The 18,680-nt window shown below is 42.0% G+C and overlaps 1 protein-coding gene across 2 annotated transcripts in view; it reads right to left on the bottom strand.

The window, feature by feature from the left end:
* The window catches only part of KIF15 (kinesin family member 15), a 72,632-nt gene that overhangs the window by 28,822 nt on the left and 25,130 nt on the right, over positions 1–18,680 (bottom strand). For both annotated transcript variants that reach the window (XM_032317160.1, XM_032317169.1), the window contains 9 exons: positions 16,727–16,936; positions 14,097–14,222; positions 13,808–13,930; positions 11,036–11,159; positions 8,646–8,722; positions 8,188–8,397; positions 6,877–7,054; positions 4,843–4,984; positions 2,967–3,108 (listed from right to left, as the gene is read on the bottom strand). In XM_032317160.1, the coding sequence (XP_032173051.1) occupies positions 2,967–3,108; positions 4,843–4,984; positions 6,877–7,054; positions 8,188–8,397; positions 8,646–8,722; positions 11,036–11,159; positions 13,808–13,930; positions 14,097–14,222; positions 16,727–16,936 (1,332 nt within the window). The remainder of the gene's footprint in view (positions 1–2,966; positions 3,109–4,842; positions 4,985–6,876; positions 7,055–8,187; positions 8,398–8,645; positions 8,723–11,035; positions 11,160–13,807; positions 13,931–14,096; positions 14,223–16,726; positions 16,937–18,680) is intronic.

Genomic DNA, 18,680 nt, shown 5'->3' with positions numbered 1-18,680 from the left:
AAATTAAAAAAAAACCCCTGCTAAGTAAAAATATTCCCAAACAGAACAAATTACCCACCACAGATGGGGCATGAAGGACTACATTAGAACCAGATTGGAAGCAGTGCTCAAAATGACCTTGAACTGAAACTTACATATGTATGTACATCTCTTTTAAACAAGAAAAATGTATTCATAAAGTACTCTCATGTAACTGAGAATGAACAATAGCTCTGAACTGCTATGCTGCTCTTGGTAAAACTTTTAATCACTTCGGTCTTATTTGCTGACCTAGAAGTGAAAGCAGCAGGACCAGCTTGCCACACATGCTTCAAGCTCTCCAATTCCACTGTGCTAAGGGGTTACAGATACAGGATGAGAAAACATTTGGCCATATTCCACAGTTAATTTAAAGTAATTTCCGACACAGATTTTTTAAAGGCCATCATTTTTAGAGAGCAAAGAAAAAAATTCTACTTTTATTTAAAAAAACTGCATTTTCTAGTTTAAATAAATGGTAATACATCCATACAACAGATTCCTGTGCAGCTGTCAGAAAACGAAAAAAAAAAAGAAAAAAAAAGAAAAAAGGAGGTAAAGTTCTTTTTTTTCCCCTGTAGTCATGGGACAAACTTAGAAAAGACAAAAACAGAAAAACCCAGGTGTAGAATGTTTTGTATAATATGCTACCACCGTGGGCGCCTGGGTGGCTCAGTGGGTTAAGTCGATGCCTTCGGCTCAGGTCATGATCTCAGGGTCCTGGGATCGAGCCCCACATGGGGCTCTCTGCTCAGCAGGGAGCCTGCTTCCCTCTCTCTCTTTCTGCCTGCCTCTCTGCCTACTTGTAATCTCTGTCAAATAAATAAATAAATAAAATCTTAAAAAAAAAAACAACAGGCTACCACTGTGTAAAACAAAGAAAAAAGGTATAAACAAGTGGGACTACACCAAAGTAAAAGGTTTCTGCACAGCAAAGGAAACGATAAATAAACAAAATAAAAAGGAAACTTACTGAATAGGGGAAGATACCTGTGAATGATACATCCAGTAAGACTTTAATATCTAAAATATATATATAAAGAATTCTTACAATGCAACACCAAAAAAGCCCCAAATAATCCAATAAAAAATGGGCAGAGGACCTGAACAGACATTTTTCTAAAGAAAACATCCAGATGGCCAACAGACACATGAAAAAATGCTCAACATCACTCATCATCGGGGAAATGCAAATCAAACTATGATGAGATGTCCCCTCATTCCTGCTAGAATGGTATCAGAAAGACAAGAGACAATGAATATGGGCAAGGATGCGGAGAAAAGGAAACCCCAGAGCAATACTGGCAGGAAGGTAAATGGCACAGTCACTGTGAAAACAGTACAAAGGTTCCTCAAGGGGCGCCTGGGTGGCTCAGTGGGTTAAAGCCTCTGCCTTCGGCTCAGGTCATGATCCCAGGGTCCTGGGATCGAGCCCCGCATCGGGTCTCTGCTCAGCAGGGAGCCTGCTTCCCTTCCTCTCTCTTTCTGCCTGCCTCTCTGCCTACTTGTGATCTCTGTCTGTCAAATAAATAAATAAAATCTTAAAAAAAGGGATGCCTGAGTGGCTCAGTGGGTTAAGTCTCTGCCTTCAGATCAGGTCATGATCTCAGGGTCCTGGGATCGGGTCCCGCATCGGGCTCTCTGCTCGGAAGCAGGGAGCCTGCTTTCCCCTCTGTCTCTCTGCCTGCCTCTCTGCCTACTTGTCATCCCTCTCTCTCTCTGTCAAATAAATTAAAAAAAAAATCTTAAAAAAAAAGAAAAATTAAAATAGAAGTATAATATGGCCCAGCAAAATTCTACTACTAGGTATTTGCCCAAAGAAACTGGAAACACTAATTTGAAAAGATACATGCAGCCCTATGTTTTTTGTAGCATTATTTATAATAGCCAGGATATGTAAGCAACTCAAGCGTCCATCAACAGATGAACGCATAAAGATGTGCCACATTTATACACGTGTGTGTATGTGTATATAGACACACCCCCACATACACACACATTGGAATATTACTCCACCATAAAAAAGAACGAGGTCTTGCCATTCGTGACAACATGGATGGATCTAGCGAGGTAAGTCAAATAGAAAAAGACAAATGCTATCTGATTTCACTTCTATGTACAATCTAAAGAACAAAACAAACCAGAAACAGATTCATCAATACAGAGAACTGGTGGTTGCCAGAAGGGAGAGGGCTGTGGAGGATGGGCGAGAGGGGCGAAGGGGATTAAGAGGTACGAACTCCCACTTATAAAATAAATAAGCCACAGGGAGGTAATGCTCAGCATAGGGATGAGAGTCAACAATACTGTGATGACTCTGCGGTGAGCGATGGTGTCTGCACCCCTGGGGAGCACTGCACAATGTACCGAATTGTCAAATCACTATGCTGCACACCCGAAACTAAAATAATACCGTGTGCCGACTGTACTTCAGTTAAAATTAAAAAAAAAAAAAAAAAAAAAAAAAAAAATTAAAAGATGGAAAATAAAACCCAGAAAGACTTGCTGACAGTGACTGCCTCCAAAAAGGGGCTTGGCTGGTTGGCAGGAAGGACAGTAGACAGAGAGGAACGTGTCACTGTATATTCTTTGTACCTTTAAAAATTCCGGCCAAGTGAATTGCCTATTCAACGGATGAATAAAGTTTCTTTTAAAAAAAAGCAGTCTCCTAAAAAGTGACACCAAAAATACCACTTCTGAACAGTAAGCATTAGAGGGGTGCCTGGGTGGCTCAGTGGGTTAAGCCTCTGCCTTTGGCTCAGGTCAGGAGCCCAGGGTCCTGGGATTGAGCCCCACATCGGGCTCTCTGCTCAGCGGGGAGCCTGCTTCCCCCTCTCTCTCTGCCTACTGCCCTGCCTACTTGTGATCTCTCTGAAGCAAATAGATAAATAAAATATTTAAAATAAATAAATAAAAATTAAAAAAAAGAATTGCTTCAGACCACCTACCTTAAGCGTTTCAGCATGAATTTTATTCAGCTGAGAAACTTCTTGTCGCTTGTAGGCTTTTGTTGCTTCCAAAAGGTTTTCAAGATTAAGATTTGCTTTTTGCAAAGACTGAAGCTCTGATTCCAATTCTAGCTGCTTTTTCCTAAGGGATATTTAAAAATTGAGTATTTCAGGTAATAAGTAATGTCATACACTTGTAGAGTACTTTACACTTTATACTCTCACATAACTTGCTATTTATCCCTCTAAATCTAAGAAATTCTCAAATTATTACCCTCAATTTCCATTTGGGTAATATTTGGCTATAAGAATTAACTAAAGTATAAAGTATTTGACTAATAAATGGTAGACCTCCAATTCAAATACACTAATAGTCTGTGATGATACCACAGATGGCATGTTATTTTTTTTTTAAAGATTTTATTTATTTATTTGACAGAGAGAGATCACAAGTAGGTAGAGAGGCAGGCAGAGGAGGAGGGAGAAGCAGGGTCCCCACAGAGCAGAGAGCCAGATACCGGGCTTGATCCCAGGACCTGGGATCATGACCTGAGCCGAAGGCAGAGGCTTTAACCCACTGAGCCACCCAGGCACCTCGGCATGTTATTTTTAAAATAAACACTTTCTGGGGTGCCTGGGTGTCTCAGTCAAGTGAGTGTCAACTCTTGCTTTCAGCTCAGGTCATGAAATCAGTCGTGAGATCGAGCCCTGAACTGGGCTCCATGCTCATGCTGCCTGCTTAGGATTCTCTCTCTTCTTGTGCCCTTTACCCCCATGTGTGCTCTGTCTCTCTCTAAAATAAATAAATCTTTTTAAAAATGTAAAAAATAAAATAAATACTTCTTTCTATTTTAGGATAGCATAATCTTAATTATACTATGAATGTGGCTTATCTTTGTTTTTTTTACACAAGGAACATTAAGAATATTAACAAACCTGTAATTTCTAAAAATTCTGACTCAATTCATAACAACATTGATTTAAATTTGGTAAACAGATACGGGTGTATTCGTGAAAACATCTGTATCAGGGGGTCTGGGTGGCTCAGTGGGTTAAGCCTCTGCCTTCGGCTCAGGTCATGATCTCAGGGTCCTGGGATCGAGTCCTGCATCGAGCTCTCTGCTCAGCGGGGAGCCTGCTTCCCTCTCTCTCTCTCTGCCTGCCTCTCCGACTACTTGTGATTTCTCTCTGTCAAATAAATAAATAAAATCTTTCTAAAAAATAAATAAATAAATAAAATATTACAAATAAAGGACTCAAAAAAAAAAGAAAACATCTGTATCATCTAGTTCATTAGATATATTAAGGAGCTTTTTCTTCATTTCAAAACAAGGTAGTTGCTATATGAGAATTAATATTTAACATAAAATGCTCAATCAAATGGTCACTGTTAGGGGCGCCTCGGTGGCTCAGTCATTTAGCATCTGCCTTCGGCTCAGGTCAAGATCCCAGCGTCCTGGGATCGAGCCCCGCATCAGGCTCCCTGCTCTGCAGGAAGCCTGCTTCTCCCTCTCCCACACCGTTGCTTGTGTTCCCTCTCTCGCTGTGTCTCTGTCAAGAAATAAATAAAACCTTTAAAAATAAATAAATAAATAAATAGTCAGTGTTAAACGCTAAAATAAATCCACATTCAAAAATACTGAGACAGAGGCGCCTGGGTGGCTCAGTGGGTTAAAGCCTCTGCCTTCGGCTCAGGTCATGATCCCAGGATCCTGGATCGAGCCCCGCATCGGGCTCTCTGCTCAGCAGGGAGCCTGCTTCCTCCTCTCTCTCTGCCTGCCTCTCTGCCTACTTGTGATCTCTGTCAAATAAATAAATAAAATCTTAAAAAAGAAATACTAAGACAGGTAAGCATGAACATGGATTTATACTTTACCTCGTTAGTTCTTTGTATTCTTCATATTCTTGCTTCGAATTATTCAGCTCTGTCTGAATTTGCAAGAGTTGTGCTTTCAGCTTCTCGGTGTTCACTAATGAACATGGCTCCTTTGGAGCTTTAGGAGAAAATCCTTGTTGACCTGGTAATAAGGAAACAACTTAGTCTTTGAAAGAGAAAGAACAGAACCTGTTTTCTAAGTTCTCTGCCGGGTATTAATTTCGAAGCAAAGAAGGGAAAATGAGAGATGGATTGGAAAGTGGACCCCAAAGAACAAGAGCCTGTAACTCAGCCGGAGATAAGACACAATGCAGTGTGTCAAAGAGTGCTGGAAGTTGTTTCTGAGAAGCTGAGAGGCCCCAGGATGTAGGGGCATATTGAAGGCAAGACCTTTGCCATCGGGAGAAAGGGCAAACCATGAAGTACAGCACGCATCAGGCCGCTGAGATGTCAGCAGGCCAGTACTGCAGAAATTCGTGCTAACGGATAAAGTGAACAGTCAATAAATTACTCAGGAAAGGAACTAAAGAGCAAAGGCTACACGTTGAAAGAGCTTGGGGTCATCTAACTGGTAGGAAATATTTTCAGGGATTGCTTAGGACCAGATGGATATGTTGAAGAGAGTTCTGACAAGTTCCACTGTGGGACAACATCGCGTAAAGTTGTTTAGAGAATCATCTTTGTTTAGAAGATGGTGGGTTCTGGATATTGCATGCAACTGAAGAATCATTGAACTCCACCTCTGAAACTAATAATATATTATGTGTTAGTTAACTGATTTGAAATAAAATTTTAAAAATAAATTAATTTTTAAAAAAGGTGATGGGATCAAGAAATGACTGTTAGTATCTTTCAAAGGCAGTAAGTCAAGGAATTATTTGAGATCAAAATGGCCAACAAAATACAGACCACTGTAGGGAAAAATAGCTGAAATAATACGCAAAACCTGATCTTAACTTTGCATCTAAAATCAGTCTCTTCACAACCAAATTTTATTCTTTTATTGAGTCATAACAGAGTGGAAGAAGACTTGAAAAATGAAAAATTTTAAATGGACACAAACAGGCTTTGTTGCAATTGCAGAATGAGATTACGGTGTTCTCAATTTTGATCTGAAATGACAGGCTGAGATGGAATCTGACGAAAGCCCACAAAAATATTCACTCTGAGAGTGGGGCAAACACAGACTTTGTTGCCAAGTCCCAGGCCATTAACACCAGTAGCTGCCCAACATCTAAGTGAGATTTGATGCCAACTAAACCACTTTTCACAGAGCAAAAGCAGACAGAAATAATGTAGAACTACCAGTGCATGCTGGCCAGTGTAGAACTAACAGGGTCTGGCCGGCACCCACCACCTCAGGACACAAGCACCGAGCTGGGATCAGGAGTCTGACCTACAGACACCTCTCACACTGTACAGACCTTAGCCAGAGAGGTAAACATCGTCCACTTGACAATCACTGGTGTTCATTAGTTAAACACTTTTAATTTCAGTTAAAGCAGGAAAAATTTCTTTCAATAAAAATTAAGAGAAATATCTGAATCAAACTTTTAGCAACCAAAAAGAACCATAACAAGTATTTCGTTGATAACGTCTCTTAGCCTGCGTAACTCAATACTACGAGATTTATGAGAAAAGAGTTTGGAAAACGCCTTTTGGTAACATAAAAGCCTAAGTATGTACATAAGAAATTAGCACACTCGGGGGGGTCCTGAGTGACTCAGTTGGTTAAGCGTCTGCCTTCAGTTCAGGTCATGATCCCAGGGTCTGGGGATCTAGCTCTGCATCCAGCTCCCTGCTCAGCAGGAAGCCTGCTTCTCCATCTCCCTCTGCTGCTCCCCCTGCTTGTGCTCTCTCTTTCTGTCAAAGGAATAAATACAATCTTAAAGAAAAAAAAAGAAAGAAAGAAATTAGCATACTAGGTCTTGAGGCCAAAAGGAAGACCCTACCGGTGAGACAATAAAATGCTTTTTCAACAGCATCTCCCTCACCACGTCCCTAGAAGACATGCAGACAACAATCATTTCTTACCCTTGTCCTTTTTCTCTGTGCCAGATATTTCAGAGAAAGCTTTTTCTAGTACAGCAATGGTCTGGGCATCCATTTCTTGGGCTCTTTTCACAGGCTCTAATAATCTCAATCTTCTGTTCTCCTCCCTGAGGGAATGGTTTTCCATTGCATATTTTGCAACTCTGGGATGGTGTTCTATCTGTGACATAGAACAATTACAGATTTACAGACAGACAGACATTTCCTCAATAACCAATCTTGCCACCAAGCCATTTGGAAACGTTAGGAATGCTGCATGCTCTGTGGGCAGTGGTCTACCGCAAGGCCTGTGGACAGCAACCTGGCATCTGTGACCACAGAGAGCATGTGCGTAGCCTACGACGCCATTATTCCGTGTCTGGGCCTGTGCCTTGAAATTTTCACCCAGGCGTGGGCTCATAGGGAAAAACGTGCAAGAGTGTACACTGTGGCCGACTCTTCATGCAACTGGGGCTGTTGACATTAACACACTGTAGCAAAGAAGGATACGCTCTATCGACCAGGAAGCCACCTCCTCCAAAATATATTAAGTGAAAGAGACAGCATAAAAGTATGTACGCAAAGTTGCCTTTTGTGTTGAAAATGATTATAAAAGTAAAAATATCCATATTAGTTTGTATATGCATTAAAAAGCCTCAGAAAAGTACAAAAGTCAGAAACAGATTTGATTTTTTTTTTTTTTTTTCCTAATGATGTGCCTGTATTAACTACCCATCCTCCCCAGGGAAAAGGAAAAAAAGCATCAAGAAGTTGGAAGGGGGGCGCCTGGGTGGCTCAGTGGGTTAAGCCGCTGCCTTCGGCTCAGGTCATGATCTCAGGGTCCTGGGATCGAGTCCCGCATCGGGTTCTCTGCTCCGCGGGGAGCCTGCTTCCTCCTCTCTCTCTCTCTGCCTGCCTCTCTGCCTACTTGTGATCTCTCTGTGTCAAATGAATAAATAAAATCTTTAAAAAAAAAAAAAGAAGTTGGAAGGGCCCCAAAGGGTGTGGGGAAGAAGTTGGAAGGATCCCAATGTACAGAGACCGCTGATTCAGACAACTGCTTACCGGGACAAGGGACAAGGGACACTTGCCTGCTGGGTGGGATGCTAATGCAGCATCTCACAGTTCCTCCCCTCCTTCTTAATTTTACCATCATGGAAAATGGGGGGAAGAAGTTGTGCAATCATACAAGTCAGCTAAATTCGTTCAAAAACACTTTTCCGTTATATTAACTCAACATGAATTTGGTGGCAAACTTAAATTTGCCCCGAACCTCCCTTCTTTTCAGAAATACCACAAATGTCATACACTCACTTGTTCCCGCAGAGTTTGGATTTCATCCCTTAATTCCGACAACAAGCGATCCTGCTCCGCAGGCAGAAAACTTCCCCGGGATTCCTTGAGGAGCTTCTCCAGGCGCATTATTTGATCCTCTCGGAATTTCACAATCATTTTATTAGATTGAATAAATTTTTCTTTTTTGAGGGTGAGGTCTTCTAACTGGGTAACTTTCTCTACCAGAGACTTAAGAAATTCATAATTTGGTTAAGCATGAAAAGGAATTCAGCCTCCCTGAAATTCAGGGAGGCTGAATTTCCACAAACCAAGCAATAAACACTAACTTGACACTTAATCCCAAGGGCAAAATTAAATTTTCCACAGTTTTTCTTCATTTTCTTTATTTACTTGTGCCCTTTATTTCACTCAGAAAGGTGCCATGGAGCAAAAGCCTAAAATATCCGGAATGCCCTTTAACCGACTCAGTTTCCTACCTTCTTTTCCTGTTCAGATTTCTTAAAGAACAACATCGCCTCTTGAAAATACTTCATGTAATTAGTCTGATCTTTGTCTGTAATTGATCCAGTAAGAAAGAAAAGAAAATGGAAAAAAATGTTTATCTCTCAAATTTTAGGACCAAGTATTGAGCTAAAACAGCCTCTGACTGTTCTCAATCTAAAAGAATCAGACTGTTGTACCCAGATCACAGATTTCAAATCAATCCTATCTACATATTAGCTATTCTTTGAAGAAAAATAAGTTCTTTCATCCTGTTTAGTAAACACATACATGTTACTTATGACTGAATCCTGGAAGTGGATCTAAACAAAATTAGTATCTTTTTTCAGCACCTGTGAGGAAAGAATTATTCAAGATTATTTCTACACCGCCTTCCCATCACACCCATAGATATGGGGATATCATGGACATATGGTATCTGTTATCTGATTACAAAGTATGGGCATCTCTAGTTTTACTGTGTGTTGCTGTATCATGCTTTGCAGATACTGCATTCTTTACCAGTGGAGAGTTTGTGGCAACCCTGCATCGACCAAGCCTACTGGTACCATTTTTCCAATAGCATTTGCTCACTTTGCGTCTCTATGTCACATTCTGGTAATTCTTGCAACGTTTCAACATTTTTCAGTATTGTTATTATATTTGTTACAGTTATCTGTCTGGGATCAGTGATCTTTGATGTTACCACTGTAATTACTTTGGGCACCACAAACCATGCCCATATCAGATGGCAAACTTAATGAATAAATGTGTTTTCTGAATGCTTGACTGCTTGACTGCCTGGCTCTTCCCATCTCTCTCCCTCTCCTAGGCCTCCCTATTCTGAGACACAACAATATGGAAATTAGGCCCTGTAATAACCCTACGATAGCCTCCAAGTGTTCAAGTGAAAAAAAAGTTGCACATGTCTCACTGTAATCCTAAAGCTAGAAATGATTAAGCTTAGTGAGGAAGGCACGCTGAAAGTCAAGACAGGCTGAAAGCGAGGCCTCTTGCTCCAAACAACTAGCCAGGCTGCGAATGTGAAGGAAAAGTTCTGGAAGGAAGTGGAAAGTGCTACTCAAGCAAATCCATGAATGATAAGAAAGCAAAACAGCCTTATTGCTCTCAGGGAGAACTTTTAGTGGTCTGGATAGAAGATCACACCAGCCACAACATTCCCTTAAGCCAAAGCCTAGTCCAGAGCAAAACCCTGACTCTCTCCAATTCTGTGAAGGCTCAGAGAACTAAGGAAGCTGCAGAAGGAAAGTCTGAAGCCAGCGGAGGTTGGCTCATGAGGTTCAAGGAAAGAAGTCGTCTCCCTAATGTCAAAGTACAAGGCAAAGCATCAAGTGCTAATGTTCCTCTACTGGATCTGGGCAAAGTCAACTGAAAATCTGGAAACGATTCACCATCCTAGATGCCATTAAGAGTAATCGTGATTCAGAGGAAGAGGTCAAAATGTCAATATGGAGTTTGGGAGAAGTGGATTCCAGCCCTCGTGGAGGACTTTGAGGGATTCGAGTTTTCAGTGGAGGGAATAACCACAGATGTGGGAAAAATAGCCCCAGAACTAGAACCACAAGTGGAGCCTGACGATGGGACTGAATTGCTCCAAGCTCCTGATAAAACATGAACGGATGAGGAATTGCTTCTAATGGGACAAGGAACATAAGGTTCCCTGAGCTAGAATCTACTCGTGCAGAAGACAAGTGCTGTGAAGACTGCTGAGATGACCACAAAGGGTTTAGGGCGTCACATGACCTGAGCTGACAGGGCAGCAGCAGGACTTGAGAGGACCGACTCCCATTCCGAAAAAAGTCCTGTGGTGGGTAAGGTGCTATCAAACAGCATTTCATGCTACAGAGGAATCATTTGCAAAAGAAAGAGGCAATCGATGCAGCAAACTTCACTGCTGTCTTATTTTAAGAAATTGCTACAGCTGTCCCAGCCCTCAGCAGCCACCGGCCCGATCAGTCAGCAGCCATCATCGTGCAAGCAAGACCCTCTGGCAGCAGAGAGGTTACAGTTGCTGAAGACTCAGATGGTGGCTACCATTTTTCAGCAACTGAGTATTTTTAAAGTATGTATGTACATTGTGTTTTTAGACATAACACTACCGCACAAAATATACTACAGTATAGGGCAAACCTAAGTTTTATTTACTGATTGGCTTTACTGTAGTATCGGCTTTACCACAACAGTCTGGAACCGAACCTGCAGAATCCCTGAGAGATGCCTGTACCGTGTTCCCATGTGGGTAAAACAAATACACTTGTTCAAAAATGGGGGTAGCTTTACTGTACTGTGCCTGTCATCAGAGGGTTCTCAAACTAATACCCGCATGTGGTCTTCCTCAGGATGAAGGACACTGTGTTCATCTCACCTTTGGTCAGAAAGCCTTCCGGTAGTAGCTGCCCTGAAGTAAACTGGGCCAGCTGATCTTTGAGCCTCTTCACTTCAGCCTGGAGCTGGCTCACATTTCCTTGGGTGTCTTCATTGACCACTGCCTGTTCAGGAATTTTTTAAAAAGCATTAAAAGAATACTCTTGAGTCATACAATCTTGTGATTCTATTTGGTATAGGATCTATTTGGTATAGGATCTAGAGTGACAAACACCAAACAAAACCACACTCCCAGCCCACAAACGGTCGCAAGGCCCCTAGATTCACAGTGTGCTAGAGAGGGGAGGAAGCCTCCCTTCCCTTTGCCTCATACCTACAGCCACGGGCTCTCCCCCACTCATCACCCCTCCTGGATGCTCCCACTTAGGGGTCCACCCTGTTGGGCTGAGCCACCCAGGGATCTGGGTGTGTGCACCTAACACTGCTGCTTCTTGGGAGAGCCCCAACCCCATGGAGAAGAGCAAACAGCTCTTCCCCTCTGGAAGGAGCATCCCCTCCCCTCTGTCTTGGCCCACTCTAAGGGGACGATGAGCAGCAGAGCTGGCCTGAGCTCCATCAGCTGAGCAGAAACCCCCTTCTCCAAAAGAATCCACCCCTGTATTTCCTAATAGCCCTCCTGAAGAGAGGAGTTGGTGGACAGCTCTATTTCTGTTTTATTACCACACTAAATGTTATTTTAAAGAAACGTTTCTTGAAAAAATTATCTTAAAGGAAAGACTTCTTTAAGATAACTTTTTTTTTTAAAGATTTTATTTATTTGACAGAGATCACAAGTAGGTAGAGAGGCAGGCAGAGAGAGTGGGAGAAGCAGCCTCCCCGCTAAGCAAAGCCTGATGCAGGGCTCGATCCCAGGACCCTGAGATCATGACCTGAGCCAAAGGCAGAGGCTTAACCCACTGAGCCACCCAGGCGCCCCAAAACTTTTTTTTTATTAAAGATTTTATTTATCTGAGAGAAAGCCAGCGCGCGTGCATACGTGTGAGTGTACCAGCAGGGGGAGCTGCAGGTAGAAGATGATGCTGGACTCAATCCCAGGACCCTGGGATCACTACCTGAGCTGAAGGCAAATGCTTAACCAACTGAGCCACCCAGGTGCCCCTCGTTAAGACAACTTCTAAGAGGTTCAAAAAGGCCCATAACACCTAGAGGGTGATAATAAGAGCTAACAGTTTAACTACCAATCAGCTCAAAGGGACCCAGCTGTGAAATACCCAATATCCTAAAAAGGGGGGAAAACTTTCTGACACAGTCCTGAGGTCCCCGTGTTCTTGTCTTAAGCCAGGTCTGCCCACTGGGAAAAATCCAAACAGCACATCCTTAAATGAGTCCCAGATATCCTAGTCACTTCCCACCAGCAGGCTGCAGAATAGGACTTACCATTGCTAATAATTAGTACTAAGGCTCCTCCTGGTTTTACCGTTTGATGTATTCAGCAGCCATTTCTAGTTGCTTCTGATGCTTACCGCCAGTCTCATTTCAAGGCACTCCCTGTACATTCTGACATCACTGCCCCATCAGTGACATCATAATCCTAATTATCCCTGCTGTTCTCCACTCTCCAAAAACTCTTAGTAAGCCCCAAGAGACAGGGTCAGGAAGCCCTAGTGATTTTTCCTCCTTATATTATGAATACCCCACTATAGAGTCATAATCCAATAAAATAAATCAACAACTAGACCTATACTCTTCTGACTTATCCAGGAGAAGAGGCAACATAGACCTCTTTACTTTTACACACTAGGATGATCACGGAGTCTACCTGGGGGACAGAAATGACCAACTTCTCATCTGAAAGAAAGAGGAAATTAATCTGCCAATTCACAGCACTGTAATTCTTTTGTCTAGAACCAAAGGGGCATCCAGCCTTTCCAAAAGAAGTGGGGTACCCCTGCTCCAGGGGCTGTTAAAGAACTGCTTGCTCATGGGCCAAATATGTCTGCCATCTGTTTTTGTAAGTAGAGCTGCACTAGAACACAGTCATGCCCTTATGTTTGCGTACTGCTGACAGCTGCTTTCTCACCACCAAGGCAGAGCTGAGTAGCTGGGACAGACGCTATCCAAGAAGCCTCAAATATTTACCTTTACAGAAAAGCTTCTTTGACCACTGGTGTACACAAATATCTAGGAAGCTTCTTATATACAAGAAAAATGGGGAGGGGCGCCTGGGTGGCTCAGTGGGTTAAAGCCTCTGCCTTCAGCTCAGGTCATCATCTTAGAGTCCTAGGATGGAGCCTCACATTGGGCTCTCTGCTCAGCAGGGAGCCTGCTTCCACCACCCCCTCTCTCTGCCTGCCTCTCTGCCTACTTGTGATCTCTGTTTGTCAAAGAAATAAGTCTTTAAAAAAAAAAAAAGGAAAAAGAAAAATGGGGAATCCTTGCAGGTACAAACAACGTAAAAGGCAAAGCTTGTCAACATCAAACTGTCTTCATAGTGAAGCCCCAGCACGCGGGCACACACACACACATACACCCCTCTGTTAGCAATGGTTTGGGTAAATAAATTTAGTCTCCAACCCAGTTAGAAAGGAAAAACTCTGCCTTCCTTTAAGAAAAATCAAGCCAAACCATACCAACCATAAGACCTAATCTAGATCTCAAATTCCTTGAGCAATACCGAAAGCTAGGAAAGATGAAACAAATCTTGCTTAGAATTAAGCTTTCAAAGAGAAATAAATAGAAGTTAGTGTTTATATTAGGGCAATTATAAGCTTAAGTATTTTTCTAATTTACTTAATTATACTCAGTATTTTACCTTATTTTTAATCAGCTTGGCTCTCTGAGCAAAATTAAGTGTTGACAGTGTTTCCCCAAAACACCTGGATCCAGGATGAACATTTGCGATTATGGCTGTTTTGGCATTGCCTCCAAGGGAATCCTATTTAATGATATGAATGGTATACATTTTCAGGGAAGAAACCATAAGTACTTTGTTAAGCAAAGAAAATGGATATTCTTACCACTAAGGCTGAGAGAGTACATGACTGTCAACCACAGTGAGCATAACCCAAAAAAGGGCCCAGGAAGCCAATGGTCTACTTTACCCGAAGTAAGAAGGTAAGTTTGGAGTCTCTGTAGCAAACGTGCCTCTGTTTTCCATTACCTACGTCGACAAGCGCAGTAATCACTTGGCCCAGGCAGCTTAATGACCGGTTTATATTACCTGCCTCCTAAGGGGAAAAAGAATAAAAATCGAGATGCACTGGTTTCATTTTAGTATTTTGAATTAAAATATGCCTAGCAGTGAATTTTGAATGGAACATCAAGTCATGGACAATATTACCTTTTTTATTTCCGGTCACAGACAATATTACTAAGGATAACTGACTTTCCACCAGATGTCCTCAACTACTCCCTAACCTTTTCCTATTTGACCCACTCTGCAATTTTCATATTCAAAGACAAACACAGAAATTATGTAAAGAAAACAAAAAGCCACCTCATAATTCTAAGAGTTTTAAATTGACCTATAGGTAGGGATAAAAGCTGGGAAAGAACAGAGAAAAAAGGCGACAGCAGTGCATTAGTAAGGCGTATTTTTCAATCCTTTTATGTTAAAATGTTTGCTACATTAAAAGAGTGTGAATAATAACCCATTCATTCCACAACCCACAAAGTCACTGATGAACTTATCAGAAGAGATTATTCAGTCTAATTCTGTAAAGTGTAATAAGACCCTTTTAAAAAGTGGTTTGTGGGACGCCTGGGTGGCTCAGTGGGTTAAAGCCTCTGCCTTCAGCTCAGGTCATGATCCCAGGGTCCTGGGATCAAACCCCGAATTGGGCTCTCTGCTCAGCAGGGAGACTGCTACCCCCCTCTCTCTACTTGTGATCTCTGTCAAATAAATAAATAAAATCTTAAAAAAAAAAAAAAAGTGGTTTGGGGAGGGCAAAATGTTGGGGTTGAATATGCTACACTGGATTTTTATTGTAGTTATCATACTTCAATAACTGGGTCTGCAGTGGTCGGAGTACAGAAGAGAGAATGTGCGTATTCTCAAGCAAGATGCTTGGAGTTCGGGGCGCCTGGGTGGCTCAGTGGGTTAGGCCGCTGCCTTCGGCTCAGGTCATGATCTCAGAGTCCTGGGATCGAGTCCCGCATCGGGCTCTCTGCTCGGCGGAGAGCCTGCTTCCCTCTCTCTCTCTCTCTGCCTGCCTCTCCATCTACTTGTGATTTCTCTCTGTCAAATAAATAAATAAAATCTTAAAAAAAAAAAAAAAAAAGATGCTTGGAGTTCAAGTGCAGCTGTTTTAGCAGTCAGTAAATCAGAAAGGTGTTGACAGCACTGTCTGTGAGCTGGGCTACTTCTGCTTGAATTCCGATCTACTCCTAGCTGTGAGCCCCCGGACAATTTCACTCCTTTTTCTCCAAAACTGAAAGGATCACAGTACCTACTTCCCAGAGATGCTGGGAAGATTAAATAAGTTAATACACATGAAGCACTTGAAACAAAACCAGCATATGTCCTATTGTAAAAACTGGCTATTTCTCTCTGCTTCGTGTCTCCATAGAAACATGAGCCTAAGTTCACCTGAAACTGCCTGAGAGCTTAGGAAGCTCAGATCCTCACTTTCTTTTCTTTTTCTTTTTCTTTTTTTTTTTTTTTAAAGATTTTATTTATTTGTAAGAAAGAGAGAGAGAGAAAGCACAGAGAGGCAGGCAGAGGTGGAGAGAGAGGCAGGCTCCCTGCTGAGCGAGGAGACCGATGCGGGACTCAATCCAGGACCCTGGGATCACGACCTGAGCCGAAGGCAGCAGCTTAACCCACTGAGCCACCCAGGCGTCCCAGATCCTCACTTTCAATGTAAATAGTAGATGGTCCTTCACCATTTCTGACACTACCCCCCAGCCCTTTCTGACACTACCCCCCAGCCCTCATACACCTTCACCTACAGCATCCCACACCCTTTACTGACAAAACAGACCACACACATTTACAGAGCAGTAAAATGTATCCGGAGAACTTCAGGTCCCACTGCCAATCCCTCAGCCTAGGACTGGGTCCTTGCTCTCCCCCTGAAATATTAACCACCTTAGCTGCCCTCCTTTCTCTCCAGACCCTCCTCTCATGAGTCTGGTAGTGATTGGCCAGATGGCTAAGCTTCTATAAAACGGAATTTTGCATGAAATCACTCAAAACTTTTCAGTGTTTCCCAGCATTCAGAGAACTGAATGCAAACCTGGTCTGGCCCTCCTGGTCCTCAGTATTCTGGGTGATCTGGGCCTGCTTGCACCTAGGACCCAACCCATTCATTGATCCGCGCTGAAATGCCGAATGCCATACTCCCTCTGCATTCATAATGACCCTTGAGGTGTCCCCCATGCTGGGCATGTATTCCCTGTTCTCTCGCAATCGAAATCCTGCCCCCTTGGAGAGCCCAACTCAAGAACTCCTCCTTTTCTATGCTTCCCCCAAGCAATCCTGTCCCTTCTTCCTCTGGCCCTGGCTGATATTTGTACTGCCATCCTTTCTGGCATGAATTCAAATACTCTGGCTACCGACAGACTTGTTCTAGCCCACGTATGTTTAATGTCCCTACCCCACAACAAAAATTTCCCCATCTTTAGAATGAGAGCACATTCTGATTCCTTTGTAACCTCCACACACTCACACTGGTACTGACTTCCAGTAATTAATTCACACACAAGTTGAAGATCATAATTCCACTATTACCTTTAACCTCATCCCTTCTGCATGGGTGTCTTTTTGCCTTTCAGATCCTGCTAAGTCCACCAGATTGAGTAGGGAGGTCCGTATATTCACAGTCTCATTGCTTTTCTCCATCGACTCTATTGTAATGGTAAAGACAGCATGAGACCGAGAAGATTCTCTATTCATTGACGTCGAAGCCACACGTCTGTTTCTCCATCCTCCAGACAGCACCTATGCAAAAGGGAAAATTGCTACAACTTATAAGTGACACAACAGCCATTTTCATACTGACAGAGTATACAGACAAAAATATTAGTAAAAGTGTAAAACCCCGTACCCAAGGATATATATTCTTCTCATGCACAAACTAACAAAACTGGCCACTGTATTAATTCATAAATCATTTCTCAATAAATTTCAAAGCATCACATAAGACCATATTCTCTGATCCCGTGACAATTAAGAGTCAATATGATAAATAAATTTTAAATTACCATAAATCTGGAATTTCAAGTCACATTTCTAAGTGATTCATGGGTCAAAAAATAAAATTATAGTGGAAAAATACTTAGATCTATAAGACAATTAAGATATTAAAAAATTGTGTGGGGACACCTGGGTGGCTCAGTGGGTTAAGACTCTGCCTTTGCCTCGGGTCATGATCTCAGGGTCCTGGGATCGAGCCTCACATTGGGCCCTCTGCTCAGCAGGGAGCCTGCTTCCCCCTCTCTCTCTGCCTGTCTCTCTGCCTACTTGTGATCTCTCTCTCTCTCTCAAATAAGTAAATAAAACTAAAAAAAAGAAGCTTTATAAAACTTGTGTGAGGTTTAAGCAATAATAAGTAGTAACATTTAACATTTAATAGCATTAAACACTTCCACCACAAAAGAAAGGTCCTACTAACCTAAGCACCCAGCTTAATTAGTTGAAACAAGGACAGCGGGATGAACCCAAGGAAAAACAAAGAAAACATTAAAAGAGCAAAGCCACGTAAATAATATCAACTATGTAAAAAAAGAAAATGAAATACAGCGAAGTATTTTAAAAATTAGAATACTGAGAACAGCTTTATGTCAATATATTTGAAAACTGAGAGGAAACTGAAATTTTCTAGAAACAAAAAACTTCCCAAAACTTCTGACCCAAGAAGAGTTTGTAAAATGCCTGCATGGCTCTAATACAGAATTTTTACTGTTGATTTTAGCCAAAACTGCAATGGAATTCCAACCAAAATCTCAACATAATTTTTTTTGGTATGTATATATACACAAAAACACACACACACACTGGGTCACAGGTAAAACCTATTGCTTCCTATGAGAGTCACAGTTTAAAAAGTTTGAAGATCGAAGAATAAATTACTGAACTGTGATACATACACACACACACAGACAACACAGACACACAAATATTCGTACAATGAACTACACAGCAGTGAAGATAAGTGATATACGACATGGATAAATTTCATAAACGTTGAGTTTTAAAAAGTTATAGAAAGCTACATACACATGATTTATTAAAACTCAAAAACAGGCAAAACCAACATTTTCAGAAATACATATGTAGGTGATTGAAAAGTGGAAGGAGGGCGTCTGGGTGGCTGAGTTGGTTGGGCCACTGCCTTTGGCTCGGGTCATGATCTCAGAGTCCAGGGATTGAGTCCCACATCCTGCATTGGGCTCCCTGTTCAGCAGGGAGTCTGCTTCTCCATCTGACCTCCTCCCCTCTCGTGCTCCCTCTCACTGTCTCTCTCTCTCTCTCAAATAAATAAATAAAATCTTAAAAAAAAAAAAAAAGTGGAAGGAAATGATCGTGACATTCAGCACAGTGTTGATTTTTAGGAAGGAGCCAGGGACATGAGGTAGGGAAGGGCACACAGGTTGACATGATAGTATTGATGATATCTGGGTCTTGAACTCTTAAGGTCCTCTGCGTTCATTTTAACATTGAGCTAGTAACTTCTATGCATGTG

Source organism: Mustela erminea, chromosome 1 (assembly GCF_009829155.1).
Source record: "Mustela erminea isolate mMusErm1 chromosome 1, mMusErm1.Pri, whole genome shotgun sequence".
NCBI lineage: Eukaryota > Metazoa > Chordata > Mammalia > Carnivora > Mustelidae > Mustela > Mustela erminea.
The sequence above is the reverse complement of the archived record's forward strand: the minus strand, read 5'-3'. Positions and strand labels throughout refer to the sequence as shown.